We start from the raw sequence: 18,505 nt of genomic DNA, 5'->3' as shown, positions 1-18,505 counted from the left end.
GCTACCCCAACCATTTGTTTGGAACTATATGATCCACATATAACAATCTCTGAATAAAAATTTAGAACATGTGTTGGATCCGCGCGCTCAAGACCTCCGCGAACGCCGCGGCCCGAGGCACAGACGACCACGACCATGCACACCACAGCGCCTTCTCGATCTCCATCGCGTCTACTCCAGCTTCTTTAACAGTCAGCTAACTGCTCGTTCCGCGGTCGTATGTTTGCTTTGCGGTTGGGTGGATGTAGCCATTGTAGGACGGGTGTGGTTCGGAGCATGCCTTCTGGCTTCATCCGTTGCTTCATATAGATCTTTGGACCTGTACGGGGTTCTGCTCTGGCATGGTTTGTGGCAACTGGTTGGGTCTTTTTAATGTTCGTTACGATCTAACTTATCATGTGGCCAATTCTATTCTCCTTCCTGTATCAAGATGGTAGAAGTTATCCACCCCTTATCAAATAAGTATATTCACACCTTTTGAATCATCAAAGTGTGATTCTTTTCATATTCAATTTCGTTGTCCAGGATGGATTCTCGAAGTAGATTAGTGCATACGGCTACATTGTAAGATTGGTGGTTCGACTTGTCCACTGCTAGGGAAACAAAGTTATGGTGTAATGTAATACCAAGGCATATCAATCATAAGGGCGGCGTCTTAGGCAGTAGACAAATTAGTGGTTTTAGATGATGAGTTCTCAAATTTCAGAGATAGAAGTTCAGAGCACCAGATTATGCAAGAGTCCTCATTGCAAGAGTGCACCATTCTGCTGAATTGGATATATTTGTTGTATAATTTCGTGGAACCCATGTTGGTGTTTTCAAAAGAACAAAATCATGTGAGTCCAGCCGGCTATCTAAATTTCTCTATGCTTTTATTTTGTTTTCTTCCAGGTCGAGCTAGCTCAGGAAATCATTCCAAGTGTTCTGGCTCCTGGGGTGTCTACGTATTAAGAGGTATGATTTCACTCAACCTGGCGTCAAAGAGTTTGCTTATTTTCTTTACACTATCCTAGATTTCACTCAGAACAGACTGTTTGCTGCCTGCTTTGATTGTCTAACCAATAGATGTTTATACAAATTATAGGTGCTCAAGCGACCAAAGGCCCTTTGTTAGCCAGCTTAAAATAATATTTTTGTCAAGATCATGAAGATTGTAGTCTGATGATAATCATATTTTTTTCTCCTATTATATTGAAATTTTTTGACACCCATGGGGACGCATGGGCCGTGGGTACAATGGTTTTTGCTAGGATCTGAATTCCATCAGGTGTACGGTGAACTCATCCTGCCTTTGTGCTATATTCAGTTATTTTTTGTTTACGTTTGTGTAATTCAGATGTGTCCTTTTGATCTTTTTGGATGTGTGAATCATTGTAAGTATGAATCATTCTGAACTGGATATTCTTACTGCACACTTATAGATTTGCGATGGTGCAGTGCTGCTTTGTCCGTGAGCCATTGCTTTTTCCTAAGATATCTACTACTTTCTGCATCTGATGTGTGTAGTTTAGTTTAGTATATCTCAAGATACATGTATATATGCTCACAAATAATATTTGCGCTCGGCAGATCGGAGCTCGTGCAGTGGCCTGTCGCTCAACCGTTGGACAGGCTCAGCTGGTCTCTTATTGTACGTCCATGCATTTGGGTTGCACAATTGAACAATCAATTGGAGTTATTTTTTTATGACACTAATAAGCAATGACCACATGACTTGGAAGGAAGTGTTTCATACATGTAGCAGTGAATTATGGAGTTGACTGTAAACTGTTTAAGAATCAACCACTTGTGCTTGTTATGCCTTATGGTTTTGGTAGGATACGTTTTTCCATCTCAAAAAGAACCCTTCAAATTTAATATGGCTGCACCATGAGCAATTTGATGGTTTATTTTTTTCTCTCACTTGCTGATCTGTTCATACTGCCATACTGGTACATTCTGCATTAGTTATGGACGTGTTTAAGGCTCATATAAATTGTCTCAGAATAAGTATTGGACAATTAGCATTCTCACTTGTTGATGTCTGATATATTGATTAGATCCGGCGTTTTAAAATTACATTCATTTTATAGCTAAATTTTATTAATCTGGGTGGGGAGCAGTTAACTGAGGATTGTTATGTCATTTGTGTTGCGTCTAAATCTTGATCAATCTTTATTTCAACTTCCAGCTTCTATGGTTCTAATATACCAAAATCAGCTCAGAATGGTTCTCTCACCTGAGCTAAGCTCCTTTCACACCAACAAGGGTTACTTATGTCCAGGATTTTAAAACGTAATTGGCTCACAATCTTATTTTGTGTCTGCGCACTATACTTAACTGTCTATGTAAATAACCTCTAGGATTTTCAATGGTCTCTTATTAATAGAACACTGTCATTTACAGTGGATTTCTATGTCACACAATGGTCTCTTATTGCATAGCCACTCTACATGTTTTTTTTTAAATCTAACCAAAGTGTGTCACCAGCCTGTTGTTTGGGTTCAAAATATTCTACCTGTTTGGATACTCTGAAAGTGATCCTGGCAATTGTTGCCCTTGCATCTATTATGTATGCATCTCTTATGGACAATATTTGTGTTCAAAGATATAGTCATGTGGTGCACTGGTGCTGCATGATGGAAGTTCAATAATCTTAATGGAGGCTTTTCTCAGTGAAAAATAATAGGGGTTGACAGCTGTTTGGAGCCATTTATCCTATTGCAGTTTGTAAGCCATTTATCCAATGCTTACGCTTGCTTGGTGGATCATTCCATCTTGGTTATAGCTCTCGAGGTTATACTTTAGGATGCAATCCGAACGCTATAGATGAGGTAATATATTCATATTTTCAACATATTATATATATATTTAATTATTTTACTATATGAAAATTTTATTTTTTTCTCGAACACGCAGGAGAGCTGCGTATCATTGTATTGATAGAAGAAGAAAAATGAGTCATACATAGACCCAAACACACCCAACACACCCCCTTAGCCCTTCGCTACTAATCACCTGCTAAAGAAAGACACTACGACCGACCCAAACATCTAGACCTCACCCTGGATATCAAGCAAGGTAAGGCCCCTAGCTCCTGCCAAGCTCCACAAGTGCGCCTCAGAGGCCAAAGAAATGGCAGCAGCGACACTTGGGCTGGACCCATTAAAAACACAATTGTTTCGGTGTCTCCAAAGGCACCAGGCACCAAGGATGACTAGAGAGTTCAGACCCTTCCTTAGATCCCCCACGACTGAAGCTTCCGCCTTTTCCCACCAATCATCAAAGTTAATGTCCTGGGGCTGAGGGGCAAGCGAGATGAGGCCAAACCGCTGAAAGAGGGAGAACCAGAATTGTCTCGAGAACACACACCCGACAAGCAAATGTTGGATATTTTCTTCCTCTTGATCGCAGAGCAAACATCTGGCTGGATGAGGGAGGCCTCGTCGAGCTAGTCTGTCGGCTGTCCAACAGCGATTATGAGCAACCAGCCACATGAAAAATCGACATTTAGGAGGAGCATGAGACTTCCAGATTCTCTCTGCAGGTTTGAAGTAAACAGCACCCTGAAATAGGACCTCATATGCTGATTTTGCAGAATATTCTCCTGAGTTGGATAACCTCCAAATGTGTTTATCAGGAGTCCCAACTTGCAGTTCAACCATACTGAGGAGGTCCCAAACCTCGAGGAATTCCACTAATCCTTCCACCGAAATTGCACCCTGGATATCTTCTAACCATTTTTCATTGGTCAGAGCCTCACGCACCGTCCGCTTGTTAGCCCTTCTTTTGGAAACTAAATCAAACAACCGGGGTGCAAGCTCTCGTATGCTATGGCCATCTAACCACTTGTCCTTCCAGAATAAAGTATTTGTCCCATCTCCCACTTCAGTAATGACGGCCATGGATATGAGACAATCCACCTCTTTGCCAACTTGGATAGGCAGATTTGCCCAAGGTTTGTTTGGTTCCGTTTTCCTAAGCCATGGCCAACGTGCTCTCAAAGCACAATTTAGTCTTTTCAGATCTGAGATACCCAACCCACCGAGCTCCAGATATCTGCAGACTTTTGGCCAGGCAATTAAACAATGGCCACTTTGTGCTTCTTTCCTTCCCCGCCAAAGAAACCCTCTTCTGATCTTATCGATGGCTTTTATTGCCCAGGTCGGAAGTTCCATTGCCATAGCCACATAAACTAGCATTGCTGTCAGGACAAATTGAACCTGTACCACTCTCCCTGCCCAGGTCATGAGGTCTGCCTTCCACCCCGGCAGTTGGTCTACTATTCGGTCAATTATTGGCTGAATCTGCTCCTTAGTCAACTTCTTGATAGTAAGTGGGAGTCCTAAATATTTGCACGGGAAATTTTGCACTTCACAGGGCAGCAGGTTCTGTATGGTGGCCAAGTCCTCTTCAGCACACTGTATTGGCAGCACATCACTCTTCTGCACATTAGTTTTCAATCCGGATGCATCTCCAAACAGCTGAAGGAATTGTAGAGTTAGATTGCTTCTTATAATTGACAGATGTATATAAATCCTTTTTTATTGTACCACGAAGGTGCTCTATGCCTTGTAAAAGCTTGTTCAAAGGAATTACATGTGTCAGTGTGCTTACTGCGGGACACGAGCGATGGTTGCAGAAGCAACACGTGCAATACAAATCCAGAAATTTTATTTGGCTTTGTTGTATATTTATTTGCATATTTAGTTGACCTTGATGATAATTGTATACACACGGGTTTGATTTATCTCAATATTTTTTGGAGCGACAACATTGTATACGATGATTGTTATTTGCTTTTTACTTTTGATTATTTTAGCTCCCGTAGCAACGCACGGGCATTCAACTAGTTAATTCATAATTAACAGATAGTTACTGTAGCATCACTGTTACAAATTATGGATTAAGTAGACTCATTAGATTCGTCTCGCGATTTAAAACCCATACATGCAAAAAGTTTTACAAATAAATTTTATTTTGTACTCCATGTATGTGTCCAAATATTCGATGTGATGTTTTTTTTTGTAAAATTTTGGGATCTAAACAAACCCTTACTGAACCTGCCCTAATGTACTTTTGACTAAAATCATTTTCCATTTTGTTGTTTAATGAGCAGGTGAAGATCGTCTTGGAATTTCGGTTGCTGCTGCTGCCACCAAAGCTATAAATGCTAAAGATATTACTGGATTGCCGCCTTCAAAATCATCAGTAAACATATCACCAGTCGGACTCATATCACTTATTGTTTGTAAGTCCTTAGGAATGGGTGAATTCCAAATATGCAATCGGGTAAAATTGTTCTGCATTTTCTCCAACCATCTAGACATGTGCTTTTAACACTGCTTTGGCTACTATCATAGGCTACTGGCTGCACGTTCTTATCGAAAACTTTTCCATAGAACCTCTTCTTGAAGTTGGTCAGCAAGTGCATCGTGCACTCCCTGTAATATGCACTGCTAAACACTGTTTTAATAGCATCAAGTCCCTTTCCCTGCATCAGTACAAATTGCCAAGTCTCTTGGATCTCATATGCAATCATGTAGCTTCTGCATGAACCACACACACATTCCATAATTGTGGCCATCCACAGCACATGAAGGAGCTAAATGGCCCCTGTACCTTCCAATTAGAAAGGTTACTATCTATTTAAAGATATGATTGTAGCCCCTTGTGGAATCCATCTACACAAGCCTTAAAAGCTACAAACATTTCTTTTGAAGTATGTCTTCGTCGCCCCTTGTTGTTGGCGGTGAGGTTGTCGATGAACACCTCCTGGGGTGCGGTTGGCCTGAGCGGCCACAGAGTTTGCTGCTCTGGACCCTGGACCACGTAGCGAGGACAAAGGGTTTTGTCTCTCAATCTTTTTTTTTTTGAACATAAGGCAGGAGCGCTGCCGGATCATATAAGAAGGAGGAGAATGCGGGTTCGTACAATAGTTATAATTTCATAAATAAAACAAATTCTCGAACTCTTAACTATGAGATACATAAGGGTAATTAGGTAACTCTTCCCTCACACGCTTGTCTTCGAATATCCATTTCTTCTTTGATCAGACTGAGCACTCGTGAGGGGGATTGGGAAATCCCCTGGAAGACACGACGGTTTCGTTCATTCCACACGTTCCAGGAAGTATAGATCATGATTGCCGCTACCCGACCTCTGTTTTCAGGATTTGCTGCCCGAAGTGATGAGTTCCACCATTCGTCAACCTCAATCCCTGGCGAAGGAATGCTGATCAAGCCATCTGACCATAAGTGTACTTGCCACCATACCTCCTGTGCAAAACAGCAGTGAAGGCAAAGATGTGCCGCTCTTTCCAATTCTTGATCACACAAGCAACAGATTGGGTTGCATTGCACTCCCTTTGGCAAGAGGACATCAGCTGTTTGGATCCTCCCTTGAACTAGCAGCCAAGCGAAGAAACGATGTTTTCCTTCCATTTTTGCCTTCCAGATTGCCTGAGTGTTGAAAGTGCAGTAACTCCCCACAAACTGGATCTCGTATGCAGACTTTGATGAGTAGAGGCCATTTGTTGTCCATCTCCAAGAAATTTGATCCGGTTGCTGTGAGAATTGAACCTCCTGCACCACCTCCCACAACATAATGTATTCAGCCATTTCTTCAGCTGTAGACATCCGCCAAAGTCCTCTTGTCCAGGTTCCATTTTCAATTTCTTGCCTGACCGACAGTCCCTTTCTCCATGTAAGCCTATAAAAGTTTGGAGCCAGGTCCCTTGGAGCATAACCATGCACCCAGGAAGAATTCCAGAACTGGGCTCTTGTGCCATCACCTATTGTCTCTCAATCTGTGTGATGGCTGCCCTGGCCAGCTGAATTACGCGATCCATCTCAGGGTTGCGCGGCATTCGCATGAGGCGGATGGTGGCTTCAAGTCTTCAACCATCGTTGCAATGGGGGTGTCAAAGATGTTATCTGCCGCATCGTTGAACTCCTCGTTCAAGTTGCAAGGATCAATGGAAGGTTGGCAAGCGCGTTCTGCAGCTTGCACCCTGTGTTGAGCCCTCCTCTCGTTTTTCCTCCTCCTTGCCACTCTCCTGGCTTCGTCTTCATCTTGAGGAGCATCTGCGGTCAGATCGTCGTTAGAGATTTGATAGTGTGTCTCGTTACAATCGTGCTAGCTTTGAGCTTCCAGATCACCCTCATGGGGGTTGATGATAGCCATGAAAACATGGCATTCTGGAGGGTAGCTGTTGAGTGTTGAGTCGTACTTGACTAGTTCAGTTTCCCCAGATCCTCCCTCTTGAATAGGAGAGAGAGGTCTACCTTGTTGGTATTGTAGGTCGTCAATGCTGGCCACTACTCGCAAGCAATCGGGTAGTTCTGAGGGCTCGTAGCCTCTGCAGGACTTAGCTTGGAGTTGTGTCAGGGCGTTGAAGATCAGATCCAGATTATCGTCCGATGACAAATCGTCGGAATCTGAGAATACGTCGAAAATATGAGCCTCCCGGTGAAAGCATCTAGGCCCCTAATTCGAGTTTTGGTAATTAATGACAACGGTTTGTGGATTAACGATTTCATTTAAGATGATGAGTATAGGTTAATCCACGGATGAAAGAGATTTGGTTGTGAACGTATGGAGTTTTGGAGATGATGAGCAAAGCTCGGGCTCAAGGCAAAGGTATAAAATAGGGCTTTTGCATTTTACCGGTCACAAGGCGTTTAGTGGATGAAAAGTGACCGGATTTGTTGGATAGATAGCCGTACTATTAAGAGGGGTTGTATACTCATGCTTGACGGGTCTTTAATGCCATTTTGCTCAAAATTTCTAGTTGCATGCATGAGGGCTAACGGCGTTTTGAAAAGATTTGAAAAAGACTAAGGTTGAGAGCTGACTGAATAACGGCGGACAGTCCGCACCCGATGGGCGGACAGTCCGCTCCCGATGGGCGGACAGTCCGCTATCGTTCCAGAGAGCTTGCAAAGTCTCTGGTGGGCTCACGGACAGTCCGGCCCAGGTGGGCGGACGGTCTGCCACTATATTTCAAACTTGTACCAGAGAGGTTGTTTCTCTGGTTTGGGCTTCAAAGTTGAACGGCGGACAGTCCGGCCATGGGGCGCGGACGGTCCGCCGGCTAATCTCAGTTTTGTACCAGAGAGGTTGTTTCTCTGGTTTGGGCTGAAAAGTGAACTGCGGACGGTCCGCTCCTGAGGCGCGGACGGTCCGCATGCTAATCTCAAAGTTGTTCCAAAGACGATGTTAGTCTCTGGTGGTGTGGAACTCTTAACTGCGGACGGTCCGCCCCTGGGGCGCGGACGGTCCGCCAGGGCTTAACGGCTAGTTCTGACACGCATTAAATGCACTCTGACTCACTGGTTTATAACGGCGGACAGTCCGGTTTTTGAACCGCGGACGGTCCGCGATTTCGCAGAAAAGAGTGTAACGGCTAGTTTTTGAAGGGGTGTCTATATATACCCAATGCCCGGCCATTGGGTGTGTCTCTTGGCCATTTGGACAACATTCTTGACATCTTAGAGGTAAGGCATCCCTCTCTCACACACACTTGCTTAGAGATTGCATTCTTGAGAGTGTGAGAGCTTCCTAGTGCATTGCATCAAGAGTTTGAGCTTTGTGACATTAGGGATACTTCAAGCAAGCGTCATCAACTTGTTACTCTTGGGAGTTGCCGCTCCCTAGACGGCTTGGAGAAGTGGATTTCGTGGAGCTCCTCCAAGGAGATTGTTGAGGAGCCCCGATTTCGGTTGTGAGAGGTCTTGTGCTCACCTCACCGGAGTGGTGAAGAGCAACTCTAGTGGAATCGAGGTGTGGAGTGGTTCCTTGATTCAAGCCGGCTCAAGATCAAGAGGTTCTTGATAGAGGAGTGGTTGATTCTTGGAATCCACCTCAACGTGGATTAGGGGTGACCGGCAAGTCATCGACACCATGGGATAAACTCTTGTGTCAAGCTTGGTTACTTCTCTTGCTCACTTTAATTCTTGTTTTATTTTGAGCAATTTACTTTACTAGAGCTTGTTTTGCTTCTTGTCACCCTAGGTTGCAAACCCATCTAGAGATAGAAATAGCTTGACATAGGGCTTTCCTTTGTTACTAATTATATTTCTCTAGTGTTGTTGGCTTTAGATTTTAAACCGCCTATTCACCCCCCTCTAGTCGGTGTTCTTGATCCTACACCCGGCTAGCGGTGGTGCCTTCGTTCTCGGCGTGGTTGTGTTGATCCGATCATGCCTTCTGTGCGTAGTAGATGGATTTGATCATCTTCTTCTGGTAGATAGAAGATGAGTTGTGTAGCCCGAGAGTGGGTTGGACGCAATGGATCTTAGGTCCAGTAGTTTTCGATCTAAGATCGATAGGAGATCGGGTGGAACTCGTATCAAGGATGAGTTTTTCCTAGATCTCCTTAGCTAGATTAGGGAGCAGTATCTCGCCGAGGTTACTAGAGCGTTCAGTGATGTCGCTCCTTCTCGCCGGAGTCGCCTCCGGCTCCCTGGGGTTAGTCAGGTGGCTGTCGAAGCCACCTGAGCCATTGGCGATGCAGACCCAGGAGTCGAAGATAAAGGTGGTGCCGTGATCGGGCACCGCGCTGTTGAACGTGAAAATGTCCATCGAATTCGCCGATGAACTCGCCGAATCCCTTACCTGGCACGCCAGCTGTCGGTGTTTAGCCGCCAAGACTGCTCAGGGATACCCCAAACAGTAGGATTGTAGGCAAGGGATCGACTAGTTCTGGAACCGATGGTGCAAGGAACACAAAGATTTAGATAGATTCGGGCCGCGAGGTGCGTAATACCCTCTCTGTTCGCCTAAACAGCCATTTAGCCTATTTAAACGACATTTAAATGGTAAACAGAACTCACCCGTGTCATTTAGGCCCTAAACGGTGAATTAAAGAGTTGGACTGTTTAAACCCGTTTAAACCGTTAAAATCCATCTAAATCGTCTAAACAGAGTCAAGTTAAACATGACTAAATGAGCTAAATGATCATTTAATTCATAATTTAGTCAATAGAAGGACTACAACTACCACAATCAATACCGAACCAAGTAGCAGCGTAATAGTCAATAGGAGGATTACAACTACCACAATCAATATTGAACCAAGTAGCAACGTAAGTGTGTGAAATGTCGTGCGATTTAGATTCCTTCCAAAAAGATTATTTGGCAGAATAGTTACACTTTACATGTGCAAATATATAGACTTTCTAGCATATTTGACATTTATGTACATAAATATGTATATTTTAATGTTACTATGCCAAAACATTTAGGCCATTTAACTCCGTATAAATACCGTTTAAATGGACTAAACACTAAACAAAGGGTGACCAATTGTTTACCGTTTAATGTTTAGGATAACATTGAATATCATACATCTTGTGTGGTGGTTTGTATTGCTTTAAAGGTTGATATTTTGGAGGGGTCCCTGCCCGCTCTTATATAGTTTAAGGGGACAGGGTTATTTGGAAAGTTCAAGCCAAGTACTGCTAGAGTCCTATCTCAACAAGGTCAGGTAGTTTCCTTATACTCCGACTAGTTCTACGTCTAATCGGGTAGTTACAATAGGATAAGGTAAATGCATGTGATATCCCTTATTCTAGAACATTCCACGCCTGTGAGCAGTCCTGTTGCCCCGGGTCTGACAGTGACTATGTATCAACAGTTGGTCGGGAGCCTTATCTATCTTACTTTGAGTCGATCAGATATTTTCTATTCAGTTGGAGTGGTCAGTCGATACATGAGCAATCCAAAGAAGCCTCATCTTGATGCAGTCAAGCGCATCCTCAGATATGTTAAAGGCACCATCAATTTTGGTATTCTATACAAGGAGACAAAGAATTGCCAGGTGATGGGATATTGCAATGTTGATTACACTGAAGATTGTGGCACACGATGATCAATCACAGGATACTTCTTCAGTCTTGGATCAGGACTCATATCATGGTGCAGCAAGAGACAACCCATTGTGACATTATCAATTACTGAAGCTGAGTATCGATCATCAACAATGGCAGCTCAAGAAAGCATCTGGCTTAAGCAATTGATGGAGGATCTTCATCAGCCGACGAATTATCAAGTAAGAATTTTCTGTGATGACTTATCCTCTATATGCTTAGCAGAAAATCCAGTTTTTCATGCAAGGACCAAACATATAGAAGTCCACTACCACTACATAAGGAAAAAGATCCTTAAAGGTCAGATCGAGATGGTGCCTACAAAGACAGATGAGTAATTTGCCGACATCTTCACAAAAGGTCTAAACAATGCAACATTGGAGAAGTTTCAAGAAGCACTCGGCATGGTCTGTAAAACAAGTCTGGATAGAAGTTTGCCTTGAGGGTGAGTGTTGGAATAATGCAAGACAACCTTCTAGAGTATTCTCTACAAGGCAATAAGAAGATATTTTCATGAAGTACTCTAGAATTAGTAATAAATAAATTAGAAAACCTTGTAATATTTAGGAATTCTCTAGAAGAGGGACACATGTCACCACTCTATGATCCGCCTTGGCCTATAAATTGAGGACACCCTCCTTGACATGCTATATATCCAAGAGTATGGTAGATGAGAAGGGTGAGTGGTAGGATAGCCACAAAGAGAGGGTGTGTTGTGTACAGTATAATACCATTGTGTTGTAATAAAATAAGTGTTTTGTAAGTGTTAATCTCCTAGTTTCTAAGTAATTAGTGTATAAGTTGTGGTCTATCGTAGGCTGACTTTGCCACCCGGGATCACAAAGGGTCCTCATGGGCTGCGGAATCTCTCTCCAAGAACTCCTTCCTTGCCACTCTTTTCTGAAGAACAATGTTGTAAAACAGCACCATAAGCTCAACAATACCACAAACAGAACCAAACATGACTGAGTACTTCAGTCTGATCTGGGTGCTTTTTCAGAATAATGTAAAATGAGCCATGTTTAGAAGTCTAGCTGGAATCACGTTCAAGAATGCAATTGCATACCCTAAAGGATAGCGCGCTGCCTGAGAAGAGCGAAAGCAAATTATTTATTGAGTTTCTAACATTAATGAGCAACATAAAAAAAAAGATGCTTACAAATATGTCAACTGTGAGGACGGCATGTGACATTGCCAGCATGGAGAGGCCAAAAAGACCAATTATCGGTTCCAAGAACTTCGGGAGGGAGGCTTCAAACTTTATGGCGTAAAAAATATAGGATAAACATGACAGTACCATTAATGCTAAGAATGCAACCTTCAATCAAAATATAAAACAGGATGAGAAGTTAGGAAAGACATATGGGCATAAGAAAACATTAATGTACGCATTGAGTTTCTTGTATATCGTTTTAGGTCGCTTGGTGTATCCTCACTGCTGCCGTCATTGCCTTTTGGGTCTGCTTTGTCTGCACCTACGACGGCCGGGAACCTGCAGCAAACCAAGTAGCTGCTGCAGGAACAAAAAAATATAATTAAAGTAGTAGCAGCTTGTGAACAAAAAAATATAATTAAAGTAGTAGCAGCTTGTTGATTATTAGGTGTTGTCTATTTCTAGCTAGTAGAGATCGAATAACAATAAACAGTGCCACTCTGCAAAATATTTCTTCTTATTATTATGTGCTTCTATGCCTTGCTTGTGTGTAGCCTTGCTTCTTATCTTACTTTCATGATGCATGAGAAAAAACTTACAGCTTACTGCCAGGAACTTGAAACAAACAAATTCGATCAAGCACTAGATCGAGCAGAGAAATAGACATGACTAACAAAACCATGATTGATAGCAGATTGCACCAATTAAAAAAAAACTCTCAACTTCCCAATTGAAATGTCTGTCAGAATGCCTAGCCATGTCAAATGTATCTGAATATGTTGCACCATCAGCTACAGAAACCTAAAGCAATGCTCCAGTTACACTCAGGAATAGGATGATCATCTGAAAGTCTCCGCCGTGTTGTCCATACACCCCGGCACTTGAATGTATCCACCTCTGTTATCAACTTTGCCCAAACTCTGTTTCCTAAGAACTGCACCATAACACAACCAAAAATTTTTATGGTAAAATACATTAATGTCCTGAAAATTCAGTAATCGCAGGACAGTTTTAAAGGCACGGGCAAACGGCAGATGATAAAACATGACACATCAATATCGCTGAATGCTGATCTTATGGCTGCAAGAACATTGATATGGGAATTTATATTTTCACAGAAAAACATCAGATGGCTGCAGCAACGCTGAGATATTGAAAACAAAAACATGACCCAAGTTATTTTCTGGCTCACTATATAATGCCATGACACCACACCTAGTATGTACACTGGATACCCTGCATCACCTGCATTATCCAAATTTACTCAGATTGCTTTCTACTATGTTTCTCTCTCATGTCAATAACTCCTAGCCCTAATTTGATAAAAAACCCGAAGAAACTACCAATCAACACAATATAATAATAATAATCACACTTTGTCAAGACAGCTGACGACTTCTTCAATTGATGACCGCTGCCGAGGATCTGCACTAATGCACTTGCACGCAATCTCAAGGACCGACAGCAGTTGCTTCACATGCACTTTGCTCCATATCAGTCTGTCAAAAATCTGCTCTTCCTTCTTTTCAGACTTCATCTGAAGAACCCAAGAGATCAAGTCCCTGGATCCCTTGGACTTGGACACATCCACAGGGCGTTTGCCAGTAAGCAACTCAAGCAAGACTACACCAAAGCTGAAGACATCTCCTTTCGGAGTGGCAATCACTGATTGACTGTACTCTGGTGGTATGTACCCCAAGGTACCTACTAGATCGGTAGACACATGAGTGTCATAGGGTTGTATTAGCCTTGCAAGCCCGAAATCAGCCAGGCATGCTTCGAAATTTTCATTCAGAAGAATGTTGCTGGACTTCACATCTCTGTGGATGATGTTGGGCTCACAAACCTTGTGCAAGTAAGCCAGCCCTCTGGCTGAACCTTGAGCAATTCTCAGCCTTGACTCCCATTTCAGCATGTAACCACCATCTGACATCTCATGCAGCCAGTAGTCCAGGCTACCATTCTCCATATAAGAGTAGATCAGCAGCCTATCATTTCCATAGCGGCAGTACCCCCTGAGAGTTACAAGATTTTTGTGCTGAGCTTGTGACAGTGCTTCCACCTCAGCACGGAACTCCCTCTCCATCTGCCCGTAGTCACCAGAGAGCCTCTTCACTGCCGCCTTTGTTCCATCAGGGAGATAGGCCTTGTAGACCAGACCAAACCCACCACATCCTATAATGTTGGCTTGGTCAAAGTTGTTTGTTGATCTGACAAGGTCACTGACAGTTAGCTCCTTCACTGCAGAGTTCTGAAAGAATAGCACCGGCTTCGAGTAAGAATCATACAATTCGTGACAGGAGCCCTCCGTATCTTCATAATCAATAGCGCTGACCTCCCTCTTTGACATGTTCACCAAAATAACAGCTAAAAATACTGCAAGGGCCAGTCCGATGCAGATTGCGACCCCAAGAATTTTGTTTTTCCTGTTCCTGGTACTTGAGGCAGGTTGTATCTCCTTATCATGAGGAGTTTCCACAGACAGATTTAGGTTGCAAGAACCCGACCTGCACAAACCAGGGTTACCCTCAAAACTTGAGTTGGAGAAGGTGAAGAACTGCCCTCCATTTGGGATCTGCCCTACTAAGTGATTGTGAGCCACACTGAACTTTGACAAGAAGGTGAGCTCTGTAAGGGACGATGGAATTGATCCACTGAGATTATTGGATGAAAGGTCAAGAACCTCCAAATTCTCCATCCTGGACAATGCATCAGGAATGCTCCCAGATATGAAATTGTTGCTCAAATCCAGCACATGTAGCTCCCTCAAGTTTCCAAACTCGGACCAGATAGTCCCGTTCAGTCCGTTGTCGTTTAGAAACAATGACGGCGGGAAGTTGGAGAGCTGGTTGTATTGCCGGCCACTTGTGCTCCTGTTGTGCTTCACATACAATGGCATGCTAGTAAACGCCATACCCGGTGACTGCCTGGAAGTGACAAGGCTCTTCAGCTGCGTCAAGCTCTTGGGTATCTCACCAACCAAGGTATTGTTTGATAGATCCAAGTAGCTCAGGTACTCAAAGTCACCAATCCATGACGGGATGGTGCCGACCAATTGGTTCCAGGACAGATCAAGCACCTCCAGTTTCTTGCACCGAGTCAGCCATTCCGGAACCCTTCCCCTGAGAGCACAATCACCAAGGGCCAGCACCTCCATGCTTCCAAACCCACTAACGCCATCACCCGGTAGCTCCTCGCCAATGAAATTCTTGGTGAGAATCAGTGTGGTGAGGTTCCTGCAGGCACCGAGCACGGCGAGCGCCCCTGATATGTTGTGCAGGCTGTTGTTGGAGAGCGAGAGCATGGACAGTGAGGTGAGGCGGCTGTAATCCTCGGGCAGTTGGCCGGTCAGCCTGTTCTTGGCAAGGCTGAGCGACTTGAGCTCCTGGCAGCCGGCGAGGCTTACAGGGAGTGTGCCGTTTAGATTGTTCGTAGCAAGGTCAACGGAAGCAAGGAGCGGCATTCCGGAGAAGTTGACGCTAGCAATTGGACCAGATAGGGAATTGTTCCGGAGATCGAGCACACGGAGAGATGACAGCTGCGACAGCGACGGCGGCAGCGGTCCGGAGAAGCCGTTGGAGTGCGCTGCCAGATTCTCCAGCGAGGGGAGGTCGCCGAACACGTCCGGGAGGTGGCCGGAGAAGCGGTTGCCGGACAAATCCAGAAAGGTTAGGTTCTTGAGGTCGGCGAGGCGCGAGGTGAGCTGTCCGGTGAGCCCATTGGACGCGAGGGAGAGGGTCCGCAGGCCTGCGAGGTCGAAGAGCACGGCGGGGAGGGCGCCCGTGAAGGCGTTGGAGGCCAGGGAGACGTCCCGGAGCGTGGCGGCGCAGAGCGGCGGTGTGGCGGAGGAGGACGGGAGCGCGCCGGCGAGGCGGTTGGCGGAGAGGTCGAGCAGGCGCAGCGCCGGCGCGCCGGCGCAGAGGTCGGGCGAGAGCGCGCCGGCGAGCGAGTTGTTGCTGGCGTCGAGCGCTTGGAGCGCCGGGAGCGCGGCGAGGTCGGGCAGCGCGCCGTGGAGCAGGTTGGAGGAGAGGTTGGCGGCGCGGAGGGCGGGGGGCGCGGCGGCGAGGAGCGCGGAGAGGGGCCCCGCGAGCGCGTTGCGGCTGAGGTCGAGGTCCCGCAGGCGCGCGAGGCCCGCGAGCTGCAGCGCCAGCGCCGGGAGGGGCCCCGCGAGGCCGCGGGCGGGGAGGCGCAGGGACGCGACGCGGCCGGCGGCGTCGCAGGCCACGCCGTCCCAGGCGCAGCACGCGGCGGCGGGTGACGAGGACCACGCGGCGCGGACGGCGGCGGCGCCGGCGCCCGTGAGGTTCCCGGCCAAGGCCTGCAGCGCGCGGAGGTCGTCCGGGTGGCAGGGGGCGCCCGCGGCGGCGGCGGCGCGCGCGAGGAGGAGGAGGAGTGGGAGCAGGAGCGCGCATTTGGCGGCCATGGATTTGGGGCCGGCACGGAGGCGCAATTGGAACTTGGAAGAGGAGATCTAGCAGGCTGCGGCGGCGGAGAGGGCGGGGCAATGCGGCGTGAGCAGCATTGATGATGACTGGAACGTCCTCTGGTTGAGGAGGGAGGGGGGAGCAGCCGAGCAGAGCAGGGAAGGAAGGTGAGCGATGCAACGCAATGCAATGATGCGCGTGCGGCGTGCGAGATGGGGGATGGGGATGGGAGTGAGTCCAAACTCCGAAGTCCACTCCAGTACAGCACTCCTCGGCCTCGTGGTGCGTTGCTGACTGCTGCTGCGCGAAAGCGAGGAGGAAGAAAAGGTTTGCGGTGGGCTGCGGGCGGTTGGCGTGCCATGTCCGTTTCCGCCCAGTTCCGTTCGATGCATGCGCCCCTCGCCGTAGCAATGCAGGCTGCCTCGGTGGTCTTACCGTTTTACTGCATGCTACTACAGTACCACGCTGCTCAGCCATGGAGACTTGGGACTGGTTTGATGCAAAATTCAACTATGGTTTTGTTTAGATCACTTTGCATTTTAGATTTTTGGACTTTTCAAAAAAAATCTTCAACATTTGAAGTATTAAATATAGACTAATCACAAAACTAATTACAGATCTCGTCTGTAAACTACGAGACGAATCTAATGAGCCTAATTAATCCATCATTAGAGCATGTTTGCTGTATTATTATTGTAGCAATTTAGTGTCTAATCACGTCCTAATTAGGCTCATTAGATTCGTCTCGCGATTTACAGTCTATTTGTGTAATGTGATTTATTTTTTTGACTACATTTAGTACACCATGCAAGTGATTTATAAAAATTGTGCATTTTGGCTTTATGAATCTAAACATTGCCTATCATATCAAATATATGCGAACATGTATGGAGTATTAAATTTAAATAAAATAAAAAAAACTAATTTATAACTCTACAGTGTGCATCTAAATGAGACTTTGGAGTAGCTATTTGTACTAATGTCGCGGCAAACGCAGGGGTGAAAGAAAATATCGCCAAACCTGGCATGGAAGTCAAGACAGATTGACAACTCAAAATAACTAGGTGTACAGTCCGCACATTTGCGCGGCTAGTATTGGGAATTTAAAATTTTGCATGTCGTTATATCCTTACTTAAATATTATATTATTTTTCTTACCATACATCATCCTGTTCATTATCGTAATTATGTCTTATTGTTGGTTAAAACAATTCTAATATGATCTACCTATAATAACAATTTGATTTGTTGAGCTTTAATAATATCATGCATATAATTATTCTTATTTTTTATTTTGTTTTGATTGATTATTGTTAACTCTAGTTTTTATTAATAGTATATGTTTGTTATGTAGCTAAATAGTATTTATATTTAATTTTTATAATGACATTGGTGGGTGATTTTTAATTAGGCATAGGGATATTTTAGACTTATTTTTATCATAATGGCAGTGGTGAGTAATTTTATTTTTCTATTTTTTCGATTAATATGAGAATTTCTACACCTTTAGAGCGAACGTGGAGACTATGCTTGTTGGTCAAATAATAAGATAATAGATTTCAGATGGTCGTACTGGCTCATTGTTTGTTTTTTTTATTTTCTCGTCTTTGAACTTTTTCCTCTGGCTCCAACAAAAAAATTTCCTCTGGCTCCAACAAAAAAAAGGGAGTCGGAGTGGACAGAAAGTGTGAGTAAACGGGGGTCAGCAGTCAGAGAGAGGAGAGCAAGCATGCGTTTGGTTGGGGAGTTCAGACCAGAGACAGAGAAACCACACCCCACTCCCACTCTTTTTTTGAAACAGTTGCTTCAATAATGTTTTGTGAAAGCCTATAATACTATAGCGACTGATTAGTGTAGAGCCTCAAGTATCGAGAATTTAACAATATATGGAGGTACTATAATAGCGCGATATCGTAGTGGCTGGTTCACCAGCCCGCCAAACGAAGAGGCTGATAGTCGTAGTGTGTATAGGAATACACAATGAGTGAGAAGTTCATTGTTCAATAAAAATTATTGGAGAAAAATACAAATATAAATAACAAGTTCTGTATTCGAATGGCTATGATACCATACAAAGT

The 18,505-nt window shown here is 44.7% G+C and overlaps 1 protein-coding gene across 1 annotated transcript; it reads right to left on the bottom strand.

Annotated features, from left to right (window-relative positions):
• Positions 1–13,084: 13,084 nt before the first annotated feature.
• LOC120659198 (phytosulfokine receptor 2-like) lies at positions 13,085–16,710 on the bottom strand. The gene has a single exon (XM_039937255.1). It carries the CDS (start codon positions 16,424–16,426, stop codon positions 13,373–13,375), a length of 3,054 nt encoding a protein of 1,017 aa, XP_039793189.1. The 5' UTR covers positions 16,427–16,710; the 3' UTR covers positions 13,085–13,372.
• Between the last annotated feature and the right edge of the window lie 1,795 nt (positions 16,711–18,505).

Source organism: Panicum virgatum, chromosome 2N (genome assembly GCF_016808335.1).
Source record: "Panicum virgatum strain AP13 chromosome 2N, P.virgatum_v5, whole genome shotgun sequence".
NCBI classification, from domain to species: domain Eukaryota; kingdom Viridiplantae; phylum Streptophyta; class Magnoliopsida; order Poales; family Poaceae; genus Panicum; species Panicum virgatum.
This window is presented reverse-complemented; position numbering and strand designations above follow the sequence as displayed.

Coding starts and splice junctions, on each gene's coding strand:
- LOC120659198 (XM_039937255.1), bottom strand. CDS start 16,426: ATGGCCGCCAAATGCGCGCTCCTGCTCCCACTCCTCCTCCTCCTCGCG.